At 42.7% G+C, this 20,526-nt stretch overlaps 1 protein-coding gene across 1 annotated transcript in view; it reads right to left on the minus strand.

Annotated features, from left to right (window-relative positions):
* The window catches only part of LOC126456280 (uncharacterized), a 43,072-nt gene extending 40,228 nt beyond the window's left edge, over positions 1–2,844 (minus strand). The window contains exon 1 of the mRNA XM_050092031.1: positions 2,549–2,844. Within this exon, the coding sequence (XP_049947988.1) occupies positions 2,549–2,844 (296 nt within the window). The remainder of the gene's footprint in view (positions 1–2,548) is intronic.
* Between the last annotated feature and the right edge of the window lie 17,682 nt (positions 2,845–20,526).

The following is a 20,526-nucleotide window of genomic DNA, read 5'->3' on the forward strand; positions in this document are numbered from 1 at the left end:
CGGTGGTCTAGCGGTTCTAGGCGCTCAGTCCGGAACCGCGGGACTGCTACGGTCGCAGGTTCGAATCCTGCCTCGGGCATGGATGTTTGTGATGTCCTTAGGTTAGTTAGGTTTAAGTAGTTCTAAGTTCTAGGGGACTGATGACCACAGATGTTAAGTCCCATAGTGCTCAGAGCCATTCACTTAACGACTGAGAGCAGCGGCGTATGCGTAGAGTTGTCAGTGCTAACAGACAACAGCACTGCGTGAAATAACCGCAGAAATCAATGTGGGACGTACGATGACCGTATCCGTTACAGCAGTGCGGCAAATTTTGGCGTTAATAGGCTATAGCAGCAGACAACCGACATGAAAGCCTTTGGTAATAGCATGACAGCGCCTGCAGGTCTCTCCTGCGCTCGTGACCATGTCGGTTGGACCCTAGACGACAGCCTGGTCAAATAAGTCCCGATTTCACTTGCTAAGAACTGATGGTATGTTTTGAGTGTGGCACAGACTCCACAAAGCCATGGAACAAAGTTGTAAACAAGGCACTGTGTAAGCTGGTTGTGGCTCTTAATGGTGTGGGCCCTGTTTTTAGGAAATAGACTGCGTCCCCTGGTCCAAACGAACCGATCATTGACTGGAAATAGTCATTTCCAGTCAATATTTGTCTACCTGGAGACCATTTTCAACCATTTATGGACTTCATGTTCCCAAACAACAATGGAATTTTCATGGATGACAATGCGCGATGTCAGCGGGCCACACGTTTGTGATTGGTTTGAAGAACATTCTGGACAGTTCGAGCAGATGATTTTGCCACTCAGATCGCCCGTCATGAATCCCATCAAATATTTACGGGACATAATCGAGAGATCATTTCGTGCACAAAATCCTGCAACAGCAACACCTCTGCATTTATGGACAGCTCTAGAGACAGCAAAGCTCAATATTTCTCCAGGGGTCTTTGATCTATTAAGTACCAGGTGTACCGGTATGAAATGAGCGTTTTTTGTGAAAATGAAACACTAATTTTGAATTGAAAAGTAAAAACATTTTATTCAAAGTACTGACCATTGCTTTCTATACATTTTGACCACCTTTCTGGTAATTTGTGGACAGCACGCCAATCGAAATGTTCGTCTTTTGAAGCAAACCAATCAGACACCCAATTGTCGGCTTCTTCGTAGGAATCGAAGTGTTCCCAGCCAATGCGTATCCCATTGATGAAAACAAATGGTAGTCGGAAGGGGCCAAGTCTGGTGAACACGGCGGGTGGGGTAGCAGCTCCCAGCCAAGTGTTTTGATTGTATCCTGAACCAGTTTTGATTTGTGTGCAGGTGCATTGTCGTGTAAAAAAATTACTCTGCCATGTCTTCTGGCCCATTCTGGTCTTTTTTCGATCAATGCGTAGTTCAAATTGATCATTTGTTGTCTGTAGCGATTAGTATTCACAGTTTCACCAGGTTTTAGAAGCTATAGATACACCACACGTTTCTGATCCCACCAAACACCGCATTGTCTTCTTGCCGAATCGATCTGGTTTTGCAGTCGATGTTGATGGTTGTCCTGGATTAATCCATGATTTTTCTTGTTTAGGATTCTTAAAATAAATCCATTTTTCATCGCCAGTAACAATTCGATGCAAAATTGATTTCCTTTCATGTCTGTGAAGCTAAATTTGAGAAATGGTTTTTCGGTTTTCCATCTGTCTTTCATTCATTTCATGTAGCACCCATTTTTCACACTTTTGGATCTTTCCCATAGCTTTCAAACGGTCAGAAATTGTTTGTTGTGCAACATTTAGCATTTCTGCCATTTGCATCTGACTCAAAGTATCATCTTCATCCAATATTGCTTGCAATTCGGCATCTTCGAACTTTTTTGGCGGTCTTCTACGTTCTTCATTTCTTACATCAAAATCATTATTTCTGAACCGTTGAAACCATCTTTTGCATGTTGCTTCTGATAGAGCATGATCACCATATACCTCGACAAGCATTCGACGCGACTCTGCAGCAGTTTTTTTTTCAAATTAAAACAAAAAATTCTGCTTTCCACAAATCATCATTTTCTGGTACAAAATTCGACATTGTTAACACGATGAAAACATATTATGTTGTTTGTTCAATGACTTGATGTATACTAAATATCTTTGACAGATGTCATACCAACCAAACAAAAAAAAAAAAAAATTAATGCTCGTTCACAACAAATGTTCCCTATTGACACACTTGTATCTTAACGGTCATTTCATACCGGCACACCTGGTACATCCCATGTCGAGTTTCTGCACTATGCCATGCAAAAGGAAGTGCGACAGGATATTAGGAGATATCCCACGACTTTTGTCACTTCTGTGTGTGTATATGGTGTGGGTGCATTTAGCAAATTTTGTTGTAGACAAGATTTTTAAAAAAAATCCAGTTACGTGAATGGCCAGTACGTAGTCGTATTTTGACAGAGAAAATGTTTTTTACCTGTAAACCTATTGACACATTTCACATCGTGACAAGTTGGTGCGTATGTGATCCACAGAACACACAAAACTGTAAACTGCACTTACTCCAAGATAGACGACTGGAGATCGACGTCGACGTGAGAAATGGATACGGGCTCGGGGATGATGGACCTGAGCTCTTCGAGCAGCTGGATGATGGCGTCATCGATAGCGTTGCGCTGGTGTCCAAGCACGAGGTTGCGGAAACGACGCACCGCCTCGGCCCTGGGCAAGCGGGCCAGAGAGCGCAGGATGGCGTTGCTGACGGTCAGCGAGGGCCGCCGCGGGGGTGCGCTGGCGGCGCTAATGCTGCACGCCGCCGCCAGCGCCGCCAGCACGCACGTCACCGTCCAGAACTTCATGCTTCACCTGCAGCAGAACACACGCTTCGTCCGTAACTGGCTCCTCCTCCTTTTTACTGCACTACCATGACACATACACGTTGGAACACGTGAGGCAATACTGACCCTACGACTTATCTTAGAAAATAGATTAAGGAAAGGCAAACCTACGTTTCTAGAATTTGTAGACTTAGAGAAAGCTTTTGACAATGTTGACTGGAATACTCTCTTTCAAATTCTAAAGGTGGCAGGGGTAAAATACAGGAAGCGAAAGGCTATTTACAATTTGTACAGAGACCAGATTGCAGTTATAAGAGTCGAGGGACATGAAAGGGAAGTAGTGGTTGGGAAGGGAGTGAGACGGGGTTGTAGCCTATCCCCGATGTTATTCAATCTGTATATTGAGCAAGCAGTAAAGGAAACAAAAGAAAAATTCGGAGTTGGAATTAAAATCCATGGAGAAGAAATAAACACTTTGAGGTTCGCCGATGACTGTAATTCTGTCAGAGACAGCAAAGGACCTGGAAGTGCAGCTGAAGGGAATGGACCGTGTCTTGAAAGGAGAATATAAGATGAACATCAACAAAAGCAAAACGAGGATAATGGAATGTAGTCGAATTAAATCGGGTGATACTGCGGGAATTAGCTTAGGAAATGAGACGCTTAAAGTAGCAAATGAGTTTTGCTATTTGGGGAGCAAAATAACTGATGATGGTCGAAGTAGAGAGGATATAAAATGTAGACTGGCAATGGCAAGGAAATCGTTTCTGAAGAAGAGAAATTTGTTAACATCGAGTATAGATTTAAGAGTCAGGAAGTCCTTTCTCAAAGTATTTGTATAAAGTGCAGCGTTGTATGGAAGTGAAACGTGGCCGGTAAATAGTTTAGACAGGAAGAAAACAGAAGCTTTTGAAATGTGGTGCTACAGAAGAATGCTGAAGATTAGATGGGTAGATCACATAACTAATGAGGAGGTATTGAATAGAATTGAGGAGAAGAGGAGTTTGTGGCACAACTTTACTAGAAGAAGGGATCGGTTGGTAGGGCATATTCTGAGGCATCAAGGGATCACCAATTTAGTATTGGAGGGCAGTGTGGAAGGTAAAAATCGTAAAGGGGGACCAAGAGAGGAATACACTAAGCAGATTCAGAAGGATGTAGGTTGCAGTAGGTACTAGGAGATGAAGAACCTTGCACAGGATAGAGTAGCACGGAGAGCTGCATCAAACCAGTCTCTGGACTGAAGACCACAACAACAGAAACCATGACAGACGTTCAAAAAGGTCTTGGGTTGATAAAATATATGAGACGTAAGCGAGAATAATTTGCTTAAATCACAGGCACTTTTTTTTTATACATTCAGCACTATGCCCGTATGCCAAACAGGCGCGCTTTTGTTGGCCATATGGACGGCTTTCCCTTTCACTGAAATGTTACTTTAGCTCGCGTCACATAAGACGGGGCTTCCGTGCATAGAGACGGAGCAGTGGATAGATAAGAACTGCGCATGCACGGTAGCAGAGAGCGGGCAAACGAAGTCCACCTTGCCGAACTGCATTGCTGCCTACGGTATATCGTATTATACGTTGAAATCTATGAGGAGAATAACAAATATTAAAAACAATTTCGATCAGTCGTCATGAGAGAAACGACGTTGCGTCCACTTTTCCACAGATTTGCTCTGCGTGATGTTGGGAGGCGAGAACAGCTGACACAGCTTTGTGAAGATGTGAAGTACAATTTTTCTTTAAATGATAATTGACTAACGACAAGATCACTGAAACTGTTTGTCATAATTATCATTTATTGCGATTTGAAGTGTGTTATAAGTAAAAATTTAACACACAATAAAATTAACTTCAAGCACAAACCGAAATATTTATATTTGCTTGACAACTGCTTTTACTCAATAGAATTTTTAAAAATGTGTATAAGGTGTGTGTATCGATGCGTTTGGCTGTAGTTAAGTGTAATCGCTGAGCGTAAAAAACAATTAGTGGTGGGAAAGACTAATGAAAAGACTATTTTTCGCTGTTGCCAAGCATTATGAGAGTAAACTAACTCGTTCGACATTATAGTGAGAGACTCCCTTTATAATCCATTGAACAAGCAAGCAATTAACCATCATCTGCAAATAACTCCAGGGAACGATGATCGATAAAATCGAAAACCACCAATATCTCGACCAGTAACAGTTACTGTCATTTTAGGTCATTATCCAGTTCGTGCCTTGAAAATGACAGGGGTTTACATGTGGAAATATCGGCCTTTGACGAATTTCTCCAGCTGCATTCTCCCATGTTATTAGAGCATACAACATGATGGGAGAAGCTTAACTTCTCCTTGGGAAATAAGTTGAACTTCATAGTCTGCATAATTCAAAGAATACAAAGTCCTAATCAAAAAGGCTAGGAAGTCCGCATTATTATGTATGCAACTGATATGTTGACAAACCCATTTTTTAAACCATGTGTCTTTAAAAGTAAGAAATATTATTACTTTGTTCCAAATTCTACATCGTAATACCACCCCCACTTCTACTTGAGTCTGTTTCCGAACAATTTGATTATAAATTTACGATGATAGGTTCAAGGCTTATATCCATCATCACCTCCCAGTCAAATTATTCTTTTCAGCATGCCGCACAGACTGTACCTATGCTACAGGTGGGATGTTGTCTATTGCCTCATGCACAAGTGATTCAGTGGACTTTATCTTGAACTTTTATTCTTCCAAGTAGCCTTATCCTTTGCCAAAATTAATTCCATAGGGCAACACTGACAGTAACACATGCGAAAACGCAAAACTGAGTGACTCCATTCATGTGCAAGGAAGTCAAGTTTGTACGTTTTGTCATGTGACTTGTATAAGTTAACGAGCTACAGGAGATCAGCAGGAATCTTATTTATACTGTGCTTAATGCATTTATTTTTTAAGCCAGGGAAAACTTGCCGCTTTTCTGGTGTTTATACTTGGTGTTTTCTCTGTGACAGTTGAATTATAACTGGCGATGACCGACTTCGAAGCAAGGTATGACAAGATTTGTGAATCACGTCACGAAACTGACAGCGTTCATTTCTGAATGGTATTCACTGCGGTTTTTCTTACATGTGAATACAAGATTACTCGTACTCTCAGAAACAAAACCAGAAGAAGAGTCAGCATGCAGAATAGTTATCTGAGAAACTATTCCTATGAAAACTTTAAAACCGCCAGTACCATCACTCATTTTCCAGCAGATCTTCCTGGAATGATTCTAATTGGCCCATGTTTCATCAAAATAATACACTGTTGAACTACCTCCACCTCTTGTATTGTGAATCTTTATATCTGATGTAGTTTGTGCTGCACCTATGTCATTTCTTTGAACTAAAAACTCTCTTCCTAATACGCATATCAGGAACCAACGTCTTTTAAAATTCTTTACATTGACAAAGCTCTTAACATTGAAGCTAATCTCCTCCTGCATAATTGTGACACGTTTTTGTAATGTTGGGGATTCATCATTCACATGGAGCACTTTAAAACATCGTAGTTAAAACCATCCTTGCGATTTAGATGCTTTCCAGGTGACATGAAACCAACTTTTTGTATGGTTCCTGCAGCTCTGACACTTTCGTTTATAATTCTCTTTACAGTTCTCTTGCCGACACAACATGTTTCTGGAGTCCGTTCTTGTGTCTTCAAATGTCAACAGTAGGAGACCTGCTTTCAAATTCATGTTTGAAAAAGTTATAACTGCGATAAGTAATCCCCCTCGCCCGCTTGTGAAGCGCTTCACATTTATTGCCGTCACCTGGCTTTTTTTTTTTTTTAAATCGCACTTAAACATTTACAGATACACATTCACACTTATATTGCTAAAACAAAAAAATAAAAAAAAATAAAAAAACTAGAAGTTGCATAATTCAGTTGTCGCAAAGGAAGGCAACAGTGCAGCATGTAGGAGCGAGATTTTTTGCTGTCTAGCCGCTTGGAAAGAGAATGAATACGCAACTGGCCATTAAAATTGCTACACCACGAAGATGACGTGCTACAGACGCGAAATTTAACCGACAGGAAGAAGATGCTGTGATATGCAAATGATTAGCTTTTCAGAGCGTTCATACAAGGTTGGCGCCAGTGCTGACAAGAGGAAAGTTTCCAACTGATTTCTCATACACAAACAGCAGTTGACCGGCGTTGCCTGGTGAAACGTTGTTGTGATGCCTCGTGTAAGGAGGAGAAATGCGTACCATAACGTTTCCGACTTTGATAAAGGTCGGATTGCAGCCTATAACGATTGCGGTTTATCGTATCGCGACATTGCTGCTTGCGTTGGTCGAGATCCAATGACTGTTAGCAGAATATGGAATCGGTGGGTTCAGGAGGGTAATACGGAACGCCGTGCTGGATCGGAACGGCCTCGTATCACTAGCAGTCGAGATGGCAGGCATCTTATCCGCATGGCTGTAACGGATCGTGCTGCCACGTCTCGATCCCTGAGTCAACAGATGGGGACGTTTGCAAGACAACGACTATCTGCACGAACAGTTCGACGACGTTTGCAGCAGCATGGACTATCAGCTCGGAGACCATGGCTGCGGTTACCCTTGACGCTGCATCACGCACAGGAGCGCCTGCGATGGTATACTCAACGACGAACCTGGGTGCACGAATGGCAAAAACTTCATTTTTTCGGATGAATCCCGGTTCTGTTTACAGCATCATGATGGTCGCATCCGTGTTTGGCGACATCGCGATGAACGCACATTGGAAGCGTATATACGTCACCGCCATACTGGCGCATCACCCGGCGTGATGGTATGGAGTGCAATTGGTTACACGTCTCGGTCACCTCTTGTTCGCATTGACGGCACTTTGAACAGTGGACGTTACATTTCAGATGTGTTACGACCCGTGGCTCTACCCTTCATTCGATCCCTGCGAAACCCTACATTTCAGCAGGATAACGCACGAGCGCGTGTTGCAGGTCCTGTGCGGGCCTTTCTGGATACAGAAAATGTTAGACTGCTGCCCTGGCCAGCACATTCTCCAGATCTCTCATCAGTTGAAAACGTCTGGTCAATGGTGACCGAGCAACTGGGTCGTCGCAATACGCCAGTCACTACTCTTGATGAACTGTGGTATCGTGTTGAAGCTGCATGGGCAGCTTCATCTGTACACGCCATCCAAGATCTGTTTGACTTAATTCCCAGGCGTATGAAGGCCGTTATTACGGCTAGAGGTGGTTGTTCTGGGTACTGATTTCTCAGTATCTATGCACCCAAATTGCGTGAAAATGTAATCACATGTCAGTTCTAGTATAATATATTTGTCCAATGAATACCCGTTTATCATCTGCATTTCTTCTTGGTGTAGCAATTTTAATGGCCCCAGTAATCTATTATTGGCTGCCATTGGCCATTGGAGTGGGATGCGCGGAACGGTTGAAAATTGGACCACCTTCCAACTTGACGTGAACTTTGTGTGCCTTTACTGATAATGTTATAGGAACATCAGACACTAGCTGTCTGAACAATCATGAGGAACAGAAAGGGCCTACCAACAAGCTTCCAAACAAGAAAGCTTGGAAAAATAAACGTGACGTACATCGCCTCACCACAAAACGTCAGGCAACCACCAGAGAACTGTGCCTTCAAAAGGAGGTTTTACAGGAACAATAAAGGCAAACAGTCTCGTAGAGAATAGCGTGAACAAGACTGGTGCAGACTGCGTCAATCAGCGTTGCAGCTGCTACCCATCCCTTAGCAAAACAGTAAGGTGGTAGAAAGAAGTTTTCTTTCAAATTTTCCTAATTCTACTGTGAATGGTTTTGTTTTGTACAAAAATGTCACCAAGTAGAAGATACCTCTAGTGGGATTTATAAAAAAAGATGGAATGCACTTGGTAGCTGCAAGAGGAGACAGTCGATCATTCAATCACTGGGATCAACACCAACCACAGGCCAGGCAGATCCTGGATGCCATTTTCCAGAAAAGCCAACACAACAAACGCCGCATCCTGCTGTATGAAGTTTGCTCTGACCGAGGAAAGAAAGAGACTGTTAAACAGATAAGGAAAGAAAGCGTAATTATCAAGCCACAAAGACTGCAATGCTGGGCTCTTGTCTTTTCAATACTACTATTTGGAAGTAAATTATGTTTCATTTATATGTCATAATTTTTTGTCATAAAATATTAAATAAATATGTACTTGTGAAGTTATATTTTTGTTTCAATTTCTACTTGAAATCTATGTTAGCAGATGTAAAACTCATTTCCAGGAGGGGGGGGGGGGGTGGAGCGGGAGGGAGTTTTTTTATATTTTTGGCAACACCAGTAGTGATGTCAATATATATATAAGCAAGTATAGCCTAATCTATAAGATACGGTGTTTAAAATGATGCTAGATGTATGCCTCTCAGATGCTTACTATTGTCTAATTACTCTTTAAATTTACTAGAAAATCGCCAGTTCACCTACACAGTCAACGAGTAGAGACAGCAGTGTTGAATTTGTTAAATAAGCAGCTATTCTCCAAAGACCTTCTAGCATTCTGGCAATCCCAGCCCACTGGGCAACATGCGAGGGGCGTTCAATGAGTGATACAACACATTTTCTTCCGAAAGCAGGTTGGTTTATTCAGGATTCCACTACGTCATATTATTCCCACTCTTTCGGCTAGAAAACCCTCAAGAGAATCTCCGTTCACTGCGACTTCACTGGCAGGGCCTGTATGTCCGCATGGTACCACTCTACTGGCCTACGTCGGAGCCAAGGTCTACCTGCATCAGTAACGTCAAAAATGGTTCAAATGGCTCTGAGAACTATGGGACTTAACATCTGAGGTCATCAGTCCCCTAGAACTTAGAACTACTTAAACCTAACTAACCTAAAGACATCACACACATCCATGCCCAAGCCAGGATTCGAACCTGCGACCGTAGCAGTCGCGGGGTTCCTGACTGTAGCGCCTAGAACCGCTCGGCCACCGCGGCCGGCATCAATAACGTCCCCATCATCCACATACTGCTTCCCTGCATCCTCCATTGGGCCAGACAGATGGGAGTCATAAGGTATGAGATCCACGCTGTAGGGCGGATGAAGAACAGCCAACGAAGCACCATATACGAGGGTCACTCCAAAAGAAATGCACACTATTTTTTTAAAATCCATCTTTTATTTTACACGTTTGAAAGTTTTACACTGTGTAGATACATCCTTTAGGAACAATATTTTCATTTCTTCACATAATTTCCATCCCTCTCAACTGCCTTATGCCATCTTGGAACCAGCGCCTGTATACCCGCACGGTAAACTTCTGGACCAACCTGTTGGAGCCACTGTTTGGCAGCGTGCACAAGGGAGTCATCATCTTCAAACCTTGTTCCACGAAGAGAGTCTTTCAGTTTCCCAAAGAGATGATAGTCACATGGAGCCAGGTCAGGACTGTAAGGCGGGTGTTTCAGTGTTGTCCATCCGAGTTTTGTGATCGCTTCCATGGTTTTTTGACTGACATGTGGCTGTGGATTGTCGTGCAACAGCAAAACATCCTGCATTTGCCGATGTGGTCGAACACGGCTCAGTCGAGCTTGAAGTTTCTTCAGTGTCGTCACATATGCATCAGAATTTATGGTGGTTCCACTTGGCATGATGTCCACAAGCAAGAGTCCTTCGGAATCGAAAAACACCGTAGCTCTATAACTTTTCCAGCAGAAGGCGTGGTTTTGAATTTTTTTATTCCTTGGGTGAATTTGCATGATGCCACTCCATTGATTGCCTCTTCGTCTCTGGTGAAAAATGATGGAGCCATGTTTCATCACCTGTCGCAATTCTTCCATGAAATTCATCTTCACCATTCTCGTACTGTTCCAAAAGTTCGCTGCATACCGTTTTTCTTGTTTCTTTGTGAGCCACTGTCAGCATCCTGGGAACCCACCTGGCACAAACCTTTTTTAACGCCAACACTTTCAGTATTCTGCAAACACTTCCTGCCCCTATCCCCACGTTGCGTGACAATTCGTTCACTGTAATGCGTCTGTCAGTAGTCACCAATTCGTTAACTCTCTGCACATTGTCTGGAGTGTGTGCAATACGAGGCCTGCCGCTGCGAGGACAATCCACAATATTGCCGTGTCCGCTTTCATCACGTAACCTGCTTGCGCACCGACTAACTGTACTGCGATCGACAGCAACATCTCCATACACCTTTTTCAACCTCTTGTGGATGTTTCCCACTGTCTCGTTTTCATAGCACGGGAATTCTATGACAGCACGTTGCTTCTGACGAACGTCAAGTCTAGCAGCCATCTTGAAGACATGCTGTGACGGCGCCACGCACGGGAACAGGTTGAACTAAGTTTGAAAAGAAGCAGGAAGGATGTATCTACACACTGTAAAGCTTTCACACATGCAGAATGAAAACTGTATTTTTACAAAGATAGTGTGCATTTCTTTTGGAGTGACCCTCGTACTTCAGGGTTGATAATTGCACCACGAGGACATTAAACCCCTTCAGAATCCTAGAAGACCGTCACCATAACTTTAGGGACTGAGGGTGCGGCGTTGAAATTTTTCTTCACACACACCCATGCCCGAGGGAGGACTCGAACCTCCACCAGGACCAGCCTCACAGTCCATGACTGCAGTGCCTTAGACCACTCGGCTAACCCCGCGCGGCACTACCAACAGAAATGTCCAGTTGAGCAGCGAGGTGTTTGATTGTGATCCGTCTATCAGCTCGAATGAGACAGTCCGCATATTCCAACGCTGCAGAAGCTACTGCTGTGTGCTGCTGGCCGGCACTCGGGAAATCGGACAGGTTTGTGAGATCTTGTTGCGATGATGACAGACGCCTCGCCCAACGACTCATTGTGCTTTTGTTCACTGCCAGGTCTCCGTAGACATGCTGCAAGCGCCTCTGAATATCTGCGATGTTCTGGTTTCCCGCCAAAGGAAACTCAATGACAGCTGTCCGCTTGGTACGCACATCAGTTACAGACGCCATTTTGAAGGTTACCTATAACACCGCCAACGATGGGAACTCCATGGAGATACAGGGGTTGGGGCGGATATACTCCACGGTATCCCACAACGAATTCCGCATTTTTTCGACAGAAACTGGCAGAGAAAAAATGTGTTGCATTGCTTATTGAACGCCCCTCGTATTAGTCACCATTTAAAAAAAGCACCCTTATCGCTCGGGAGCTCTGTAGATGGTGGAGAACCTTTACTAGGTGGTCATGTGACGCTACATCTCGCGCGCAAGCGTGCGCGCACCTGTGTGTGTGTGTGTGTGTGTGTGTGTGTGTGTGTGTGTGTGGTTGTCGTTTGTATGGAATCAGAGCATCAAGATGGATAGACGTGACAGAAAGGAGCAGTCCTATTTGAATATGCCCCGGGCAACACCATTAAGGGGCTCCGGAAAGGCTCAAAATCATGAAAAGTTCAATTTTTACTTTTTTGCGTTTTCTGAATCTGCAGACTATTACCTTTTAATAGATATATAATTTATTCAATTCCGAAGACTACAACTATTTTTAAATTTTTTTTGAAATGTGTTCTACATGGGCGTGACCCACTGTGGCGCTGTTAAACTGCTGTCAAATGGTGTTATTATTAACGTCCGTGTTCATCAGGTACATTTTAGTGATGTGAGATAAAGTATGTGTTGTGGCTAACCTGTGATGGTTCAATATATATCGCTGGTGTGATTGTCGATTGTTTCACGTTTATTTACTCTGTCGTTATCTCGAAAATATTCGTAATTAATTCTGTTTCTCGAGTCTCTGTTTTGTTGAAGTATAATAATGAGTAAAAGTAAAGTTATTAGAAATCCTCTGAAGGCTTTTAAGAAAAGGAGAAATGTTGGAAAGCCAAAGGTATGTGTTATTACTGTAAACAGTAAAGACGATAACCAAGTGAGTGAACCTAACCTCTCAAGTACACCTGCCCATAGCAGTCAAAGTGGGAAAGAAAATACTTCACAGAAGAAGCTTGGTTCAATGAGTGAAAACTATGAATGTTTTATGGGCGAATCGGATGTGAATGAAATATTTGATATGGCGGTTCTCAAAGGAATTTTTTCAAACTGTGTAAGATGTATTCATTGTAGTGAAGTTGGTCTGGAACTCTCCATAATAAAGCACGTAGGACTTGCTAGTGAAATACAACTGAAATGTGATAAGTGTTCATACACGACCACCTTTTGGAACAGTGTTGCAGTAACTGCAACTGAAGAAAATGGTAGCAAAATCTACGAACACAACAACGAGCGATGCTTGCTTTAGACAAGGAACGCCTTCGGGCTGCAGACAGGGCTGTAAAGAGTCTAGAAATACAAGCAAGAGTAAACAGGAGGAGGAACAAGAGGAAGCTGGAGGAGGAGTTTGCAGAGGATGAAGATAATCCATCCTATGGACCTGGAATGCACTAAAAAGTTAATCCAATCTTTGTCGCTCGATTCCCAAAACTTTTATTTTCTCATACTAATTACATGTTTTCTAAGGATCTTCCAAACATATTTGTTTCAAACTTTCAGTAAATGTTACACAGTACCTTCTGCATAATTTAACACAGCCTTTTTCCAAAAAACTGTATATTTTTGAATATATAAATAAAAAATTGCAAAAAAATGTTGTGAATTTTCATTACAATTGAAAAAAAATCATCTTTAATAAATGAACTAAAATTTTGTAAAATCCCTGTGTTAAGTTGTAGCCCATATTCCAATACATAATCTGTAAAAAGTTCAACTTCCTACCTCAAATACTTTGTGAGGAAAGATGTAATTTATAAGCGTTATTTTAACATTGCAAGTATAGGGCGTTCCGGAGCCCCTTAAGGTGGCCGATTTGTTGGTGTATCAACGAGGACCGTGCAACGTGGCTACAAGCAATGCAGTACCATTCTTAGCCACGTAACACGATAAGGAACACATGCCGTAAAACGATCCTAACCAATAAGGACTGCAGGCGTGTCTCACGCCTTGTTAACGACAGTCGATTTCGAAACCGACAGGAATTGTTAGTGTGAGTGAATGCAAGTACATCTCAACTAGTTTGCTAGCGAACATAGCGAAAGAAACTGTACGCATTGAACTACTGCGGGTACCGCGCGGAAGTGCACTGCTCGTAGCAGCACACACAGGCGCTCGCCTTCTGCGTTCCAAGCAACACACAAACAGGACAGTTGCTAACGGGAAGCATGTAGTGTCGTAGTTTCGCCTCTTTTCAAATGATGCACCAGCGGCCTAATATCGTGTAATTTTGTCTATTTTCTCGTATTAAATTACATTTACTAATTTTGGAAGCCAGCTGTCAGTATTTGCTCCAAGCCTTTAATGAGTTTGTAAGTGTACCGATATCGACGCTATACTTGAAGGATCGAATCGACCTTTACGCTTCTTCGATCCAGCGCAGCAATGTCGCTGACGGGGGCGCCATATAGCTTTAGAAGGCAGAAGTTGGGGCCTGCAGGTCTCACGGCGCAAAGGAGTGAGTTAGTCGAGCTGCGTGCTTGCACGGCAGCTGCCGAGTGCCTGCGCTTACCGCAAAAAAGTGAATTATTTTGTGAAAAGATTAGTGCCGTAATCTGAGTAGAAAGCATTTGTGTGGAAGCAAAGTGATCGTTGCTAAAAATAATAATTTTGAAGCTCAGGATAAATTCTGTATCGGAGGATTTGTTGTGTAATGAAAATACGATCACACAGTAATGAATCAGCAATGGAAAACTCATATAAGCTCGTGATAGATGGTTAACTGCAGTTGTAGTGTTAGTGCAATCAGAACAAGTAGGGGCGTGATACTTGAATTTAGGGTGGAATAAATTGTGTCGTTCAAAAGTGTTCACATATTACAAGTGTTCACATATTACAGCCTCTTCATTGTTATTAGAATGTTTTGAAAGGGAATTAATTATAAAACAGTATGGGAGATTATATATGGCATGCGCTCTAGGCTCATGGTCAGAACTTTATTTATCACCGAGCGAGGTGGCGCAGTGGTTAGCACTCTGGACTCGCATTCGGGAGGACGACGGTTCAATCCCGTCTCCGGCCATCCTGATTTAGGTTTTCCGTGATTTCCCTAAATCGCTTCAGACAAATGCCGGGATGGTTCCTTTGAAAGGGCACGGCCGATTTCCTTCCCCATCCTTCCCTCACCCGAGCTTGCGCTCCGTCTCTAATGACCTCGTTGTCGACGGGACGTTAAACACTAATATCCTCCTCCTTTATTTATCAGCGCACGTACGAGGGTTGTCGAGAAAGTAATGCAGCGCATTTTTTTCTCAGCCGAAAACAATGCTGCGAATGCGTAACGTTACGTATGTATTATTTGAAGTCTCCCGAGTCAGCGCGCCAAGTTTCAGTCACTTCCGACAAATAGCGTAGCCGCAGGACAGTTTCAAAATGGCTTCTGTAGGTGATGTACGTTACAACCAACGTGCCGCCATTGAATTTCTCGCTGCAGAGAAATAAAACTGCGAGGAATATTCACAAACGGTTGTGCAAAGTCTATGGAGCATCTGCTATCGAGAGAGGTACAATTAGTCGCTGGGCATAGAGGGTGAGGTCACCAGAAGGCAGTTCGGCGGAGCTCCACGATTTACGATGGTCGGGGAGACCATCCACGGCTGTCACAACTGACACACCTTTTTGGACGAACGGTGCATAAATGACCTCGTTGATAACGTTGGAAGCGTCAGGAGGTTGTTTGCGGATGACACTGTTATAAGCGTACAAAGAGGTCGAAACAGTAGAAAACTGTAGAAAAATGCAGGAAGACCTGCAGAGGATCGAAGCTAAGTGCAGGGATTGGCAGCTGATCCGTGAAAAACAAATTCAGCGTGTGGCACATAGATAGGCAATAGTGATTGCACAGTTGCAGGACAATCAGTGAAACAAAGGTAACATCCATTTAATATCTGGGAATATACACAGGGAGCCATTTAGACTAAAGTAGAAAGTCTACATGAAACTAATCGCAGTTAAGGCAGGGGCAAAACAGATTGTTTGGAAGAATCCTCAGGAAGTGAAGTAACGATGGTGTCAGTGCGTTTAATCACGAGTTCATTTAATAAGCGCGAAATCGTCACAGAGACAGTGGCAGACGCTGTGAATCTCGGTGTGACTTGCTGTTACAATTCCGAGAGCACACCTACCTAGCAAAGTCAACCAATATGTTTCTTCCACCTACATATATCTCGCGAAAAGACGATGAAGGTAAAATCAGAGAGATTCGAGCTAACTTGGAGGCTTACCAACAATCGTTCTTCCAGTAGACCATTCTCTGCTGGAACAGGTAACGGGGGAAAGTGACAGTGGTACGGAAAGTAGCTTCCCCCAAACACTGTAAGGTGGCTTGAAGAGCATACATATAAATGTAAAGAAATAATCTGTTACTCTATGTGACATGTGCACTGCATAACGTATTATTTTTCGGTGACTAAATTGAGTTTTATGAAAAACTTCTCTGATCTCGATGTAGTAATATCAATGATATATTTTCGTTCGTCCTTTTTACGAAACAAAAACGAGATACTTTCGAGTCCTTCAGACTCGTCCATCTTTCATCTGTCTTCTTAAAAGTAAGACAAAGTTCAAAACCATCGTACAATATGCATTAGATGAGTACGTGCCAAGCAAGATCGTAAGAGATGGAAAACAGCCACCGTGGTACAACAACTGAGTTAGAAAGCTGCTGCGGAAGCAAAGGGAACTTCACAGCAAATATAAATATAGCCAAAGCCTTGCAGACAAACAAAAATTACGCGAAGCGAAATGTAGTGTGAGGAGGGCTATGCGAGAGGCGTTCAATGAATTCGAAAGTAAAGTTCTATGTACTGACTTGGTAGAAAATCCTAAGAAATTTTGGTCTTATGTCAAAGCGGTAGGTGGATCAAAACAAAATGTCCAGACACTCTGTGACCAAAATGGTACTGAAACAGAGGATGACAGACTAAAGGCCGAAATACTAAATGTCTTTTTCCAAAGCTGTTTCACAGAGGAAGACTGCACTGTAGTTCCTTCTCTAGACTGTCTCACAGATGACAAATTGGTAGATATCGAAATAGACGACAGAGGGATAGAGAAACAATTAAAATCACCCAAAATATGAAAGACCGCCGGACCTGTTGGGATACCAGTTCGATTTTACACAGAGTACGCAAAGGAACTTGCCCCCCTTCTTGCAGCGGTGTACCGTAGGTCTCTAGAAGAGAGTAGCGTTGCAAAGGATTGGAAAAGGGCACAGGTCATCCCAGTTTTCAAGAAGGGACGTCGAACAGATGTCTAACGTCGATCAGTTGTAGAATTTTAGAACACGTATTATGTTCGAGTATAATGGCTTTTCTGGAGACTAGAAATCTACTCTGTAGGAATCAGCATGGGTTTCGAAAAAGACGATCGTGTGAAACTCAGCTCGCGCTATTCGTCCACGAGACTCAGAGGGCCGTAGACATGGGTTCCCAGGAAGATGCCGTGTTTCTTGACTTCCGCAAGGCGTTCGATACAGTTCCCCACAGTCGTTTAATGAACAAAGTAAGAGCATATGGACTATCAGACCAATTGTGTGATTGGATTGAAGAGATCCTAGATAACAGAACGTAGCATGTCATTCTCAATGGAGAGAAGTCTTCCGAAGTAAGAGTGATTTCAGGTGTGCCGCAGGGGAGTGTCGTAGGACCGTTGCAATTCACAATATACATAAATGACCTTGTGGAGGACATCGGAAGTTCACGGAGGCTTTTTGCAGATGATGCTGTGGTGTATCGAGAGGTTGTAGCAATGGAAAATTGTACTGAAATGCAGGAGGATCTGCAGCGAATTGACGCATGGTGCAGGGAATGGCAATTGAATCTCAATGTAGACAAGTGTAATGTGCTGCGAATACATAGAAAGAAAGATCCCTTATCATTTAGCCACAATATAGCAGGTCAGCAACTGGAAGCAGTTAATTCCATAAATTATCTGGGAGTAGGCATTAGGAGTGATTTAAAATGGAATGATCACATAAAGTTGATCGTCGGTAAAGCAGATGCCAGACTGAGATTCATTGGAAAAATCCTAAGGAAATGCAGTCCGAAAACAAATGAAGTAGGTTACAATACACTTGTTCGCCCACTGCTTGAACACTGCTCACCAGTGTGGGATCCGTACCAGATAGGGTTGATAGAAGAAGTAGAGAAGATCCAACGGAGAGCAGCGCGCTTCGTTACAGAATCATTTAGTATGAATAAAATATCAGAGTGTTAAATATTTATTTCGAGAAGAAGTACCATTAGATAATGTGTTATTTGTTGATTGGTTAGTCATGAAAAGCGCGGACTAACGCAGGAGAATAATATTTTTGTATTGGCCTTAAAGAAAACTGACCAATCAGAAAGGAGTATTGTTCGCGCGTCTTTTCTCTTGGAGATAGAGAATGCTTACAGCAGTCTAAGTAGTCGGAGCCCACCCTTTCAATGGTATGGTTGTGTGTAGTGTGAGCTCCGAAGGAAGTTATAGTTTGCCGCTTTTATTTGGGTTATATACCTCAGAAGTGGTTTAAAGTGATGGCATATTTATTCCGTTTTTTTTTTTTTTAAGTACGGATTTTAAGTAATTTTGTATATGAGAAAAGACAGTAATCCCGCGTGGCATATAGAGCTGGTTGGTGACTAAAAACTGAAGTGCTTTAGACACTGATAAACTTAATAGTATGGCGAGCATCCGTTCTTAGTAGCTGTTCAGATTTCGGGAAATACGTTACCATGAACTTGCTAACGTGAATGAAAGGGTTTGTGCATGATTGTGTTAGGATTACCACGGGCTTGGGTGTGAACGCGTAATTCTCGACTTCAGAATATACCAAGGTTTTGCCAGTATTTTCACCTTTCATTCAAAATTAAGACCTTTTGCCGATTCTTAGAATAGTTACGTTGTATACAGGCTGGTGCTCGTTGCACCACGCTATGTTTCTGCGCGGCTTTCCTACCGGCAATCTGCTGCAACGAGTTCACAGGTAGGTGCTCGTTTAATCCCAGAAACGAACCGCACCGCTGAAAGACCCTACGCTGCCGACACGCGTTGATATACATCAACGGGGACAGTTGAAAATGTGTGCCCGATCGGGACTCGAACCCCGTATCTCCTGCTTACATGGCAGACGCTCTAGCCATCTGAGCCACCGGGGACACAGAGGATATAGTGACTGCAGTGACTTATCCCTTGCACGCTCCCAGTGAGACCCACATTCCCAACTTAATGTTCACACACTACATTCATAGTGTCCCTGCCCATTATACACATTACTCGCGGCAGACAATCTTACCGAGCCCCATAACAGTTCGGGCAATACGTGTGCATCCGCAAGAAGAAGGTCAATGGCCGGTTAGCCTGAACTATATGAAGATGATATGTGTTCTTTCGGACATGTCCGAAAGAACAGATACCATCTTCATATTCTTCTGAGTGAACCAATATCACAGTATGGGACCACCATGATAGCTAATATTTGTGATGGACTTGTTCATTTAACGGTGGAACATTGTACTGTAGGAGAACAGTTAGTTAATATGTACTTCAAGTGATGCTTTGCTAGTCCATGACAGTTGTAAATTGCCCAGAAATCCTGTGGCAAACAAATGTGTCAAAGTTATTCATTTATGTAATCATGTTATTCGTTTTTGTAATAAAGGGAACTAATATTTCATATGTTCTAGTTTGATGTGCCGCCCTCACCGAGCAATCAAAGATCCCACAGTTGCGGTCGGGCGAAAGTTGCTTCGCTTGCTCACAACAGAAGGTACTATCAAAATAAATTATCTGCAACTGAAAATGATTTAATCCATGTTTTGCAATAATTAGTGGAGTTTGGTTTGCAATATAGAGTTATTATTGATAAAGTAAAATTCCTGTTGAGGACATAACATTCTCAGCGACTTTCAAAACATGCCCAGTTTACAAGCTGTGCTTACGAAGATGGTTGGCCCACAGCGTGAGAACCTCTTCGCAACACTCCACATCAGTGTCCCGACAGATAACAGAAACAGTCATGCTGTGAGGCGTTTTCGAAATTACAACATTTTAATTGAGATTAAAGGTGGGGAAAACTGTATAGTCAATGACACCAATCTGCAATGGAGACTTCTAAAAAGTTGTATAAACATAAATTGATCGCAAATTTCCGTGTCTTACCTGTGGGAACACGGTACCAGTTCTCTAGCTCGCAGCCAACACTTCGAGCGTGCTTGTATCTGTCAATATATATATCCGTATCCAGTTATATCTGACCTGTCCCAGAGCGTGTGGGTGATATTACGCACTGATAAAAATCGCGTGATATAACGTGTGATAATGGGGCTACTTTTTCTCAGGCCATTAACAGCTAGTGGTAAAGATTTATCTTCAAAACGTGCGTGGAAATGTTTTTAACCTTCATGAGTCACACGTCGAAGATGTGGGCGGTAATTAAAGGAGAAGTTCAGTAAGACAGAATGCATTCACAGAATAGAATCTGTGTTGGAAAAAAAAAAGAAAAAGGTATATACACTTACGAAAAAGGAAATAGCAACGCCAAGAGGGAATGGTGCGACATAAACGAAATTTGGTAGTCGTCGTTTTACATCTGAAAGATGATGTCTATTAAAATTTTGCACCAGTCACATAACAGTGGATCTAATAGCGCCACTATGAGGATGTAAATCAGGTTTTCTTTAAATACACGCTGTAAAGGTCATGAGC

Source organism: Schistocerca serialis, chromosome 2 (genome assembly GCF_023864345.2).
Source record: "Schistocerca serialis cubense isolate TAMUIC-IGC-003099 chromosome 2, iqSchSeri2.2, whole genome shotgun sequence".
In the NCBI taxonomy this organism is placed as follows: domain Eukaryota; kingdom Metazoa; phylum Arthropoda; class Insecta; order Orthoptera; family Acrididae; genus Schistocerca; species Schistocerca serialis.